This window comes from Phalaenopsis equestris, unplaced genomic scaffold (assembly GCF_001263595.1).
Source record: "Phalaenopsis equestris unplaced genomic scaffold, ASM126359v1 Scaffold000428, whole genome shotgun sequence".
NCBI classification, from domain to species: domain Eukaryota; kingdom Viridiplantae; phylum Streptophyta; class Magnoliopsida; order Asparagales; family Orchidaceae; genus Phalaenopsis; species Phalaenopsis equestris.
This window is the reverse complement of record NW_018164869.1, coordinates 52,759-65,041: the sequence shown is the minus strand read 5'-3', so window position 1 is coordinate 65,041 and position 12,283 is coordinate 52,759. Positions and strand designations below refer to the sequence as shown.

Below are 12,283 nucleotides of genomic sequence, written 5' to 3'. Positions count from 1 at the left end.
TTATATGTCATTAGTTCGGATCCACAAACAATATTGAGATAAAATTGATTCAAAGGCACTTAAGTTTCTTTTTATAAACATTCACTCAAAAATGTATAAATGTTATCATCAACCACCACCAAACTCGTCACTTCAAAATATGTCATTTTAGATTAAGAAAAAAAATTCTTCAATCAAATTTGTCTTCAAGAGAAAAACAATAAAAAAAGGAATAGTTTGAGAAAATTAATATCTTCTCGTCTGAAATCCCAGCTACAAAAATACAAGGATAACATAGTACCCCTATCACTAGACCTTTTTAAGTCCATACAAGACAAAGCTCAAACAAAGTCTCCAACAAAATCATGATTTGAAACAATAAGCAACATATTATTGCACATTCTCTCTCCTCTGTATTCCATAAACTAGCAAATTTTTTTTTTAATTTAATCTTGTACAACCAAGTCTTTCTAGTTATTATCAACTTAGCACCATTAGGATACCATAAATCCTATTTAGAGTATTAGAAAATAAGAATTGGAATAATGCCATGAGAGAAGAGATGAATACTCTGAAAATAAAAGCACAACTGATAGATCTTGCTAAAAGGGAGCAAAATTATAGAATTGAAGTGGGTTTTCTAATTAAAATAAAAAGTAGGAGAAAGCCTGGAATGATATAAAGCAATGTTATTATTAGAATTGTTTAATGGGTAGTAATAGCCATTATTTATTTCTGATTATTCTGAGTTATTTCCTTTAATTTCCTTCTTTTATCTCTTATATTCAATTTTATCTCTTTCCACTCTATTATATTCTGAGTTTAATTTTTTTCCTTTCTAGTTGATCCTATAATAGGTATATATACCCCTCTTTGTATTAATAAGAAGCATTTTGGTTCAATTCCAACATGGTATCCGAGCCACAATCCTAACGTAGCAGTCGAGCCTCTCTTTGCCATCGGCTGGTCTATCCAGTTTTTGTTTCCAAGCTAGCCCTAGTAAGTTGGCAACTCCTGGCACCAGCTTTTCTCTTCTGAAGCATTCCGGATGATGCGCAGGTGGATGATGCTCCAGAATCGCCAATTTGGCCGTCTAGATCCCACTTTCCTCTCCCCAGCCATCGAACGATGATCCATAACCTCCAATCAAGTCGCTCAACGCCAGTTAGTTTCCTCTTAGCCACCGGAACTCTTGCCTAAGAGCCTGGTCTTCCTCCAGACACTCCATAATCTCTCTTTTCTGCCCGCTTATGCATGTTTTCCAGCCGGCTGAGGATTTAGGTCAGCTAGATCTTCTACCCGAGGACAGGACAGTCATAACTCTACCTGAACCAATCAATGTCTCTTCAACCCAACATTTCATTTGGCTAGTCTGAATCATGGAGGACTTCTCCAGCAATGAACCATCATCAAAAGGTGTTCTTGAGTCCACTGACGGATCAATTCCAACCTCCGCTCCTCTGCAACCGAAGGACGGGAAAACAACATGAACTACTTGATCACAACCCATAAACTAAAGGGCAGAAACCTTCTCTAAAGGTCTCAATCTGAGCCCTTGTTCATCCAAGGACAAGAGAAATTCGGTCATCTCACTGGCATGATACGTGAACCTCCAAAGACTGACCCTCATATGGAGCTTGAGAAGTGGAGAATTCCATGGTCATAGCGTGGATGATCAACTCCATTGAGACTTCGATTGGCCGATCATATACGTTCACTCCTTCCGCTAGTGCCATCTAGATAGCAGTTCATGATACCTACGTAGATGTAAAGAACTTCAACCAACTCTATGAGGTGTCAAAGAAAATTCGTGAAGCAAAACAAGGATCCAATAGCTTGACCCCGTACTACAATGGCCTAAGTGGATGGAATGAGACATATATTATGACTACAGGTGAGAATCTCCAGCCGACCTATCTCTCTTCCATAAAATTGTAGAAAAAGACCCCATGTTTCAATTTCTAGCCGGCCTCAGCAAAGACCTTGAAGAAGTCCGGGGATGTATTCTTGGTCGGGATCCTCTTCCTTCTACTCGTGTTGTTTTCACTGAGATTCGCCACGAAGAGAGCTAAAGACTTGTCATGCTTCGAAGCATCCGCCGTGGTTTCTAATAGTGCTCAACCTCAGGCTGGTCACCACACGTGTGATTATTGTCACAAGCCCAACAACACTCTTGAGAAGTGTTGGAGGCTCCACGGGAAACATACATCCAAACCTTCAACCAAATATTCCGCTGCCGAGGGACTCACCACGGCATTTGAACCCAACACGGTACAGATGGCCTCTACCCAACCCAGAACAATCCAGAATTCTCTCTACCCAGAACAATCCAGAATTCTCCAATTCTCTTAAGAGTCAAATGGAGCAACTAATCAAGATGCTTGGATCCAACCCGCTCTCTTTCGGCCCGTCAACCTCCCCATTCGTCAAGGTATCAATCCTATGACACTCACTTCCTATGGATCATTGATTAAGGTGCCACGAATCACATGACTGGAAGATCTCAAGCCTTCTCAACATACTATCCTTGTTCAAGGAAAGATACTGTTAAAATTGCTGACAGGTCTCAAAGTTCTATTGTTGGTAAAAAATATGTTTTTTTAACAACAGACCTAACTCTGAAATATGTGTTACATGTACCTCTGCTGAAATACATTTTATATGTCAGTAAGCTGACATATGACACTGATTGCATTGCTTATTTTTCCTCTGATGTATGTGTCTTTCAAGATTGTTGTTCGGAGAAAATGATTGGAACTACTAAGTTGGTTGGCAGGCTCTACTTATTCTAAGAGAAAAGCATGAAAAAATGAGGACACTCCGCCTAATAGTTGCAGTTTATCTCAGCCCACTGATTTTTTTATTATGTTGTTACATTGTCGTTTGGGTCATCCTAGCCTCCAGTGTCTAAAGTAATTGTATTCATTGATGTTTACTAATAAAAATATTTCTAATTTCAAAAGTAAAACTTGTTAGTTAGCTAAACATTATCGTTTCTCTTATCTATCCCACAGTTACACACTTTCAACTCATTTCTCTCTTATTCAAAATAACTTATGGAGGGCCTCTCGCACCCCTAGCTACACCAATAAACGATGGTTTCTTACTTTGATTGATGACCACACTCAAATGACATGGATCTATATTTTAAAAGATAAATCTGAAGCTGTTGTCACTTTCAAATTCCACATCTTCATTTTGATCCAATTCAAAACTCTTATTCAAGTCCTTCGGACTGACAATATTTGTCAAATTTTTAACTCTATATTAGGAGAATTCTTGGTAAGTAATTACATCCTCCATATAGCACTTGTCCCGACACTGCTCAACAAAATGAAGTAACCGAGAAAAAAAAACCAACATCTCCTCAATGTTACTCGCTCCATTATGTTTAACTTCAATGTCCCAAAACGGTTCTGGAATGATGTCATTCTTACCGCCACTTTTCTCATAAATAGAGTCCCCTAAAAAATTCACAACTTTTGTAGCCCTTTATTCGTCTTGAAATCGATCTTTCCTAACAATCGGGTCTTCTCCACTCTAGCCCCTAAAATTTTTGGGTGTGCGGTCTTTGTTTGGAACACAGCCCCAACTCGGAGTATACTTGATCCCAAGTCTAGAAAATGTGTTTTTCTAGGATACTATGTCACTCAAAATGAGTATCGGTGTCTTGAACCTACCACAAATAAGGTCAATATGAGTGCTAATATCTCCTTTTTTTAATGTGTTTTCTAATTTCCCAACTCGGCCTCAAGTGAGGGGGAGCTAGAGTTCTTGGATATTGTTCCTTACCCTACTCCTGTGGATGTTCCCCCCATGTTACCTACCATCGAGGAACCTTTGGTTCCTTTTGTTCCACCATTCTCTTCTATCACGAAAGAGTCATTTGTCCCTTTGATTCCACCTGCACACCCTCCCACTCTCTGTATCTACACTCGATGCACTTATTTTGATGCACCTACTCAAGAACTCGCTAGCCCCGTGTTGGACCCTAAATCCCCTCCGGACGACATCCCCAGCACTGCCCCAACTCAAAATGAGGAAATCAGCTCCTCTAGTAAGGTACGCAATCAGACATGCTCTTTATCCTGTGGCAAAGTAAGTCTCCTATCGCAGATTATCGCCATGCTACAGAGCATTTGCTACAACCCTAACAAACCATCAACGTCCATCTATTATTGAGGCTGTTTTAGCAGACCCAGCCTGGAAAGCTGCCATCATGGAGGAGATGAATGTCCTTAATTGAAACCATACTTGGAATATTGTTGATCTTCCTCAGAGTAAAAAAACAGTGGGATGCCAGTGAATTTTTAGGATCAATTTTAAATCTGATAGATCCTTTGAACGCAACAAGGCACGGTTGGTCGTCAATGGGTACTCACAATGGGTACTCACAGACCTACAGAATTAACTACGAGAAGGCATTTGCTCAAGTGGCTAAATTAAACACCATTTGAGTTCTCTTATACCCGACGGTAAATCTGAATTGGCCCTGATTCGAGCTTGATGTCAAGAATGCATTCCTGAACGGTGATCTTACAGAAAAGATTTACATGGTCATTCCTCCAGACTTTGACTGACTCCACTACCTCTTAGAGGCAAATATGTAGACTGTGAAAGTCTCTCTATGAACTGAAGCAATCATCACGAGCATGGTTCGAGAAGTTCACAAAGGTGGTGGTGGTAGGTCATGAATTTACTCAGGCTCAATTAGACCACACACTCTTCTTCCAGCATTTCTCTAGCAACTAAGTAACTATCCCTATCGTTTGCATTGATTATATTGTTCTCACAGGGAATGATCTACTAGCATTGGAATCTATGAAAGACGTTCTTGCTGCCTCCTTTGAGATGAAGGGTTTGGGATCTCTCTGGTACTTAGGCATGGAAGTTGTTCGGTCATCTAAAGACATTTCTTTGTCTCAACGGAAATTTGTCATTGACCTTTTGACGGAGAACAATCTGCTTCTGTGCAAACCAGTATTTATCCCGATGGATCCAAATGAAAAGCTTCTTGATGTCCCAAGACAGTTCCTAAAAACAAGACTCGCTACCAGCGTCTTGTGAGGAAACTCATATACCTTGCCCAAACACGCCCGGGCATATGTCACGTAGTTGGGATAGTAATTCAATTCCTACATGACCCTTATGAGCATCATCTCCAAGTTGTCCACCTGATTCTTCATTATTTAAAAGGCACACCGCACTAAAGTTTGTAGTTTTCCCATCACACCTCTCGCAATATTGTTGTTTTCACAAATGTTGATTGGGTCGGATCCGTCCATAATGGGCAATCTACCTCGGGGTGCTGCTCATATGTGTGAGAAAATCTGGTCACATGAAAAAGCAAAAACAGTCAATGGTTGCCAGTAGAAGTGTTGAAGTAGAATTTCTATTCATGTCACAAGGAATTTGTGAGGCTCTCTAGTTACGCATCATGCTCCGAGAACTGCGTATGCCAGTCTCCGTTACCCTACAGTTGCTTTGTGATAACAAGGCATTCACTAGTATTGCTCACAATTCGGTACAACATAATCGCACCAAGCACATTGAGATTGACCGACACTTCATTAAAGAAAAACTCAAGTCCGGGAAAATTTGTGTTTTGTTTGTGTCATCCAGTAGCCAATTGACTGATATCCTTACCAAGAACCTTCATCAGCTACTATTCAATGATTTCAAGTCCAAGTTGAGCATCTCACATCTATGCTTCAACTTGAGGAGTTGTATTAGAATATTTTAATGGCTAGCAATAGCCATTATTTATTTATGATTATTCTGAGTTATTTTCTTTGATTTCCTTCCTTTTTTTTATTATATTCAGTTTTATCTTTTTCGCTTTCTATTATATCCTGAGTTTAATTTTTTCATTTATAGTTGATCCTAATGGGTATATATGCCCCTCTTTGTATCAATAAGAAGTATATTGGTTCTATTCCAACAGTTATTAACAAAATGTTGCAATGAATCTTATGTAATGGACTATCCAGAAATAATTGCTTTTAGAATGAATACAATTCGCAACTTTTTTTTTTTGTTTATTAACTTTGAATGGTCCATGTAATTTGATGTAAAAAATGCATTTTTATGTGAGGATATTGAAAAAAAAATTAACTAACATGGATCCCCCACCAAGATTCAATAACTCTTTCAAAAAAGTTGAGGAATACATATAAAAAAACACTATATAATTTTAAGTAACCCCCAAGAGCATGATTTAACAAATTTTTAAAGGCCATTTATGGAGAGATATAAACAAAGCAAAGGAGATCATACAATTTTAATAAAATATAGTACTAATGAAGAAAAATTAATACATAATGTGCATATTGATGATGTAATTATTATAGATTATAAAAATAAAGAGTGAAATTACTAAAAAAGCATACTATAGTATTTGAAATCAAAGAATTTATCAACCTCAAATACTTCATGGGGAAAGAAGTGGCCCACTTAAAAAGAAAGAATTATTATCTCTTAACAGAATTATGTTATGACTTTTTCGAGAGAAACAAAAGTAATTAATTGCAAGTAAATTAAAAATCCAACTAAATTAGGTCAGAAACTGGATATAAATGAAAATAAAATAGAAGTTAGCATTAAATAATATTAAAGATTGGTTTAAAAATACTCTCTATTTCATACATGTCTTGCCATTGTTTTTTTATAAGTCTTAAAATTCAATTATGTACAAATTAAAATATTATCATCTTTAAGTTGCTTATAGAACTCTCAGATTGTTAAAATCAAATATTGAAAAAGGGATTATCAATATAAGAAAAATATGAAACCCAAAAAATTAAAGGTTATAATTAAGCTGAATATGTGAGATCACCAATGAATAGAAAATCGCCTTTAGAATATTGCACACTATTGAGAGGAAATACATTAGTATAGAAAAGCAAATAATAACTTGTTATCTTAAGGTCAAATGACGAATCAAAATTCAAAATAATTACTCAAGAAATCTATGAATTTCTACATATTAAAATTATATTAGAAGATTTTGAAATAAAATGAAAATAACCTATAAGGATATACTATGATAATAAGTCTGTCATCAATATTGCCCATAATTAAATATAATATGTTTGAATCAAACAAATTGAGGTAGATAGGCATTTTATAAAAGAGAAACAAGAACATGGGGTTAATTTATACTCCGCATATTCCAACAAGAAGTCAACTCACTAATATGTTCAGCAAAGGGCTTAACTATATTAAAAAATATCTTAAGCAAATTTGGAATTGTAAATCTTTATCATCCATTATAAGGGAATGCTTGAAAGATTAGAATTGCTAAATAAGGCTTGAAATTAGTCATAGATACAATATGGTAAATAAGAAAAATAAAGTGCCTAATATGAAAAGAGTGCCATGAATTTATACGCTTAACATGGAAAGAGGAGTGTCACGGATTGCTCTTTCCTCCACCGTCCAAAATAGGAACTTTTGGACAAATACTTTAAATTGAGTGTGATTAGTAATTTTCAATTATTGTCTAATGAGTTTTATATGCAAATATAAGTTTTAGAGAATAAAAAAAGTTTTCTAACCACCTCTTCTTTTCAATAATAATAACAATAATAGGAGTTAAAAACTGCCAGCTTAATGCTCATTCACAGGGAGTATGTCACTTACCTAGTAATAGTTCCATCAACATCTGAGATAACTATTTGAGTATTCCATTTCCATAGGTAGATCCTAGCATCGACCTGATTAAAAACTAAATTTGAGCAGGCACGAGCATGATTTGTGAAAATTGGAAAAAATTGAAGGAATGGTGCAAGAGGAAGCCCTTTCAAAAACTTGACCTGCTGTCGTCCAAGCATTGCAGTTGAGAAGCTAAAGGTGACTATATTTGGTCCTTCTTTAAGATTCAAGGAAGTAAGCTCTTCAGAACTTGGAGTGAGCCATCGGACTTTCTTCTTAATATTCTTGGATTTCTGAGCGATATCATTGTCTCCGTTCAGGCTTTTCATGGTCATGGAAGCAGCAACAGGCTTCACTTGATTGATGTAATCATGGTTTGACTGCACAAATTTTATGGATTTTGATCTCCTGAAACCAAATGGCCAAAGGTTCCAGCTCCCCTCAGATAAAACGCTCGTTAAAGATGCGTCCTCCTCGCCATTTTTCTTTACACATTCAGCCAAAATCACATCTTGAGTTTCAAATATAGGTTCCTGGCCAAACATAATTTGCAAAACAATGGGGGCAGCTGAATTCCATGGAAGATAATGGCCACCTATTCTAGCTACTAGTTTATCATTCTTTAGTAGTGCCGGGCCCAAAGAATGAAATTTCTCCCTGGTAACCTTTTCGGATTCGAATGCTTGAGAAGCTACACCCAATCCCATTCCTTCATATAGCAAGTGGCGACAAAGAGATAGCTCTGGAGAACACATGCAACATAAATGAGCCTGAGTTATTGACAGTACTACAAAAGAATACAGTTAGTAAAGGCAAATGAACAGCATTAACTCTCAAATACATAGCAAAAATCAACATAGACCTTCAATAAACATAACTGAATACGGAGGAAGGCTGTGTAAAACACTTGATGCATTTTCCATGGATCAAGGAAGTTTAAAACAATATATATCATTTGCACTGAAAATGAAATCTGCGTACCCACAACAGGATGGATTGCAATGCTCTTTAGTGCATGGTCATTTTTCGAATCTAATGCTGAGGCAACAGCTTCATACGAGCAGTAGTCTTGCACCACCTTATTTTGATAACCATATTCCATGTCTAAGGAGCTTGAACACTTCAAACTCGATAAATCACCCTTGGTTTTCTCAAAGATTGCATTTAATGAGCTGCTCAACGGCTGTTGTTTATTGGATCTTTCAGGATCATGAATGGAGGAACGAATAGCAGGCAATGATATTGAAGAAATTAAAGAATCTTTCGGAGAAGATTTATTCTTGGGAATTGTCATGGGACTAGTTTGAATTACCGACTCATCTATTAAACCTTCAGATAATTCTTTATTGCTTACATCTTTCAAAGTTTGCCCCTCTACAACTTCACATTCAGCATAGAGAAGGTGTGGGTTATCCTTTTCATCAACGGCTCTGAATGATACCCCGTCCTTGTTTTCGTTGAGAACAAAACTATCTAAATCACTAAATAGAAACTGCTCTTCCTCCGAGCTGTCAGATGATTTTACTTTGTCTTCCACTGCTATTGCTCTAGAACTGGCATCAGAATCTTGAAAACTGTTGAGCATATCGGACAAACAAGAGCTTTTCACTCCATTAGTTTCAAAGCTCATTTTGTTAATTTGAGAAGACTCATTAAGATAATCATGAAAATTAACAATGCAATACGGCTTAGATTCACCATCAGAGCAAGTTTTCTGGTCAGACAACAGCAAACCATTGGAGCAAGGATGCAAGCATATGTCTTTCTCCTGAGCATCAGGAAAACTACAGTTAAATGTATTTTTGTCTATCGGTTGATTGTGTTTCAAAATAACCACATCCTGGCAGCTAGTTCCAGAGTCAGAATTAAATGAACCTGCATTTCCGTGAGAGTGAAATTCAGTAGGAACTTCCCCGTCCCCACTTAGAAATGCTCCACTAACCAAAGCCTCGGTCTGAGCATCAATAGAAACTGAATCAGCCAACTCAAAGCTTTTTTTGAGGCATACAGAACTTACATTATCCAGAACTTCAGAATCCTCTTTTAATTCATGGCCCGCACAAGAAATGGGAGAAATACTCAGGTGGGGTGTTCTAGAAGTTTGTTTGGAGGAAATGTCATAACTAACAGGCGAGTTTTCAAAAGCATTACAGCATGTGCCTTCCTGTTCTCCACTTCCATTAGAGGATACACTAAATGCTGAAGCCTCAAAAGTGTCATTCAATTCCTGTAACGTATCATGAGAAATTGCAGGAGCATCAGAACTTTGAACATCAAAACTAGCATACCCAAGCTTTGGATTCTTTGATAAAACATTTACTTCACAGCCTTCTACATCCAACATGTTTGAGGTTGATTCGTTACTCTCAGCTGAACCAACTGTTTCCACAGTGTAAAGCTCTGCAGCCTCCACATGGCTACTTAACCCAGAAGCAGAAGTACTTTTTTCTTCAAAAAGCACGTCTGTTGCCAAACTTCTATCAGGATTATGACGTGAATCGTGATTACAAGTGCTAAATCTGGTGCATAAACTATCAGGGTAGTTCTTAGTTGATTCCTGTGGTATCTGATTAATAGAAACAGTTCGTAATGTGGTTTGCTCCTTTCTATAGCTCATTTCAATGGCCATTTCTTCTTCTGTTACATGCATTGAATGACAACTGGTTCTTTCTTCAAAATGCTCTCTTTCAACAATGCTTGTTCCAAAATTATCAACTAAACCTCCAACAGAGTAATTCGCCTTCCCATCACAATCCTGCTCAACATCATAAGGATATAGTTGTTGATTTCCTTCTTTCTCACCAGCTGACTTCTTCGGAAAAAAATCTTTCTTCTCAGTAGGCTTCTTCCGAGAACCATTACTGTCCAGGAGATTGGTTGACCACTTCAATTCTAAAAGGTCAGCAGCAATTTCTGCTCGCTCCAACGAATTCACTCGATCAACACCCCCATTCAGCGCATTTTCTTTCATAGATCTTCGGCCAAACAAAAGCCCAAGAATCCCAGACCTACGTGAAGTCGTCCTGGTAAGAATCTTCACATTTTGAGCACAATTAGAAGAAACCGAATCCCTCCTGTCTCCATCATACTTACAGCTTTGAGTATTCGTAAACTGAGCATCCCCCAATATTTCCTCCCTCTCGCAACCTGAAGATTGTGTTGAAATCACAACTTCCCCTCCTTCGGTCACCCTCAATCCTTCCTCCCTCTCACTGCCTGAAGTTTGTGGCAAAATGGCAACCTCCCCTTCTACAGTGTCCCCCAATCTCTCCTCCCTCTCACCTCCTGAAGCTTGCGGCAAAATGGCATCCTGCCCTTCTTCGGTGTCAGGGTCCTTCAGGAAGTGGGCTTCACCCTTGTGATCCAAGTGCATGTGGAATCCAGCTTCCACTCCATTGACAGAAATGATGACGATCTTTTCCTTCGTTTTCAAGACTCCTTGGAATTTTCCAAACCGAATGTACCACGGAGAGGATTTGAAGCTCCCATCCGGCTGCTGGACCACAATAATGTCGACAGCCCCGCCAAACGGGTGGAAAGGACCGGAGACAGTGTAGACGCCTCGGCTGATGTAGCTTCCAAGCTTCCCCACGGCATTCATCTTTTCAAATCCTACTCAATTCAGCAGATAACTCTATCTGCAAAGCTAGGCCCAAACCCGGCAAAATCGAGAGCATTAACCAGCGACGATATCGAACCCTGCGAAACGAAACCGACATTAGAGCAGAAATAGAGCGCATCATTAAGGTCCATGACATTCTCCTAACCCGATCTTACACATCTAAATATGACTAATTCAGAAATGAATGAAACAGTAAAAAGTACAAACCAACTAATCATCGAAACTAATTCTTTAGGAAAAATAACAAATCGGGAATGCAAAAACAGCCATACATACAATCACATGAATGAGATTCAATTCGTACCAACAAACTTGAGTAGTAATCCAAAGTAAACGCCTCCAGATTGGAAGAAAACGGGAAAGAAGCCTCCTCTGCGAAGGCTCGACGGAAGACGAAGGAGGAGAGAGGATGGTCGGAGGAGGGGGGATGACGACAAAAGCATTTGATATCGAAGCATATTCCATTAAAACTTCGTCGAATATTACTTCAGGTTCACCAAATCGCCACTCGGCCGCCAAGCTCGAGAAGGTGCGTCTTCTGCTCGCCTTGCAATGTTGGGTGCGCTCGAAAGATAGAAAATGAATGACAAGTCACGTGCCTTGTGATTCCTTGTATTTATGGTCCCTTTCTTTAAATATCCAGGTGATTAACAATTTTAGTTCTTCCCATGTAGAGGTCTAAACGAACCGAACACGAGCGAATCTAAGCTCAGCTCGTATTTGTTTCGTTTATATTTATATCTCAAAAAGTGTGTTCATGTTTGGCTTGTTTGCTTAACAAGCCGAACACGAGCTCTTCATGAACAAAGTAGTTTTGGCAACCCTAATCACATAATCATAAGATGTTAAGGTTTGGAACAAAATTTAAAGATTATCGTTTATATTAAAGCATCATTTGAATCTAATTTAATTATTTTTATTCTATTTTTTTAATTAATTCTTTTAATTGATTATAAATCTTTGTAGCCTTGTAGTCAACAAAATTTTAAAAATACTACTCATATATATATATAATACTACTATATATAT

The 12,283-nt window shown here is 37.9% G+C and overlaps 1 protein-coding gene across 1 annotated transcript in view; it reads right to left on the bottom strand.

Annotated features, from left to right (window-relative positions):
* Positions 1-11,739, bottom strand: part of LOC110027418 (phosphatidate phosphatase PAH2-like) — a gene marked incomplete at its 5' end in the record, with an annotated part of 43,361 nt that extends 31,622 nt beyond the window's left edge. Inside the window, 4 exon segments of the mRNA XM_020728852.1 lie at positions 7,621-7,694; positions 7,794-8,374; positions 8,614-11,331; positions 11,559-11,739. Coding sequence (XP_020584511.1) covers positions 7,621-7,694; positions 7,794-8,374; positions 8,614-11,233 — 3,275 coding nt within the window.
* Between the last annotated feature and the right edge of the window lie 544 nt (positions 11,740-12,283).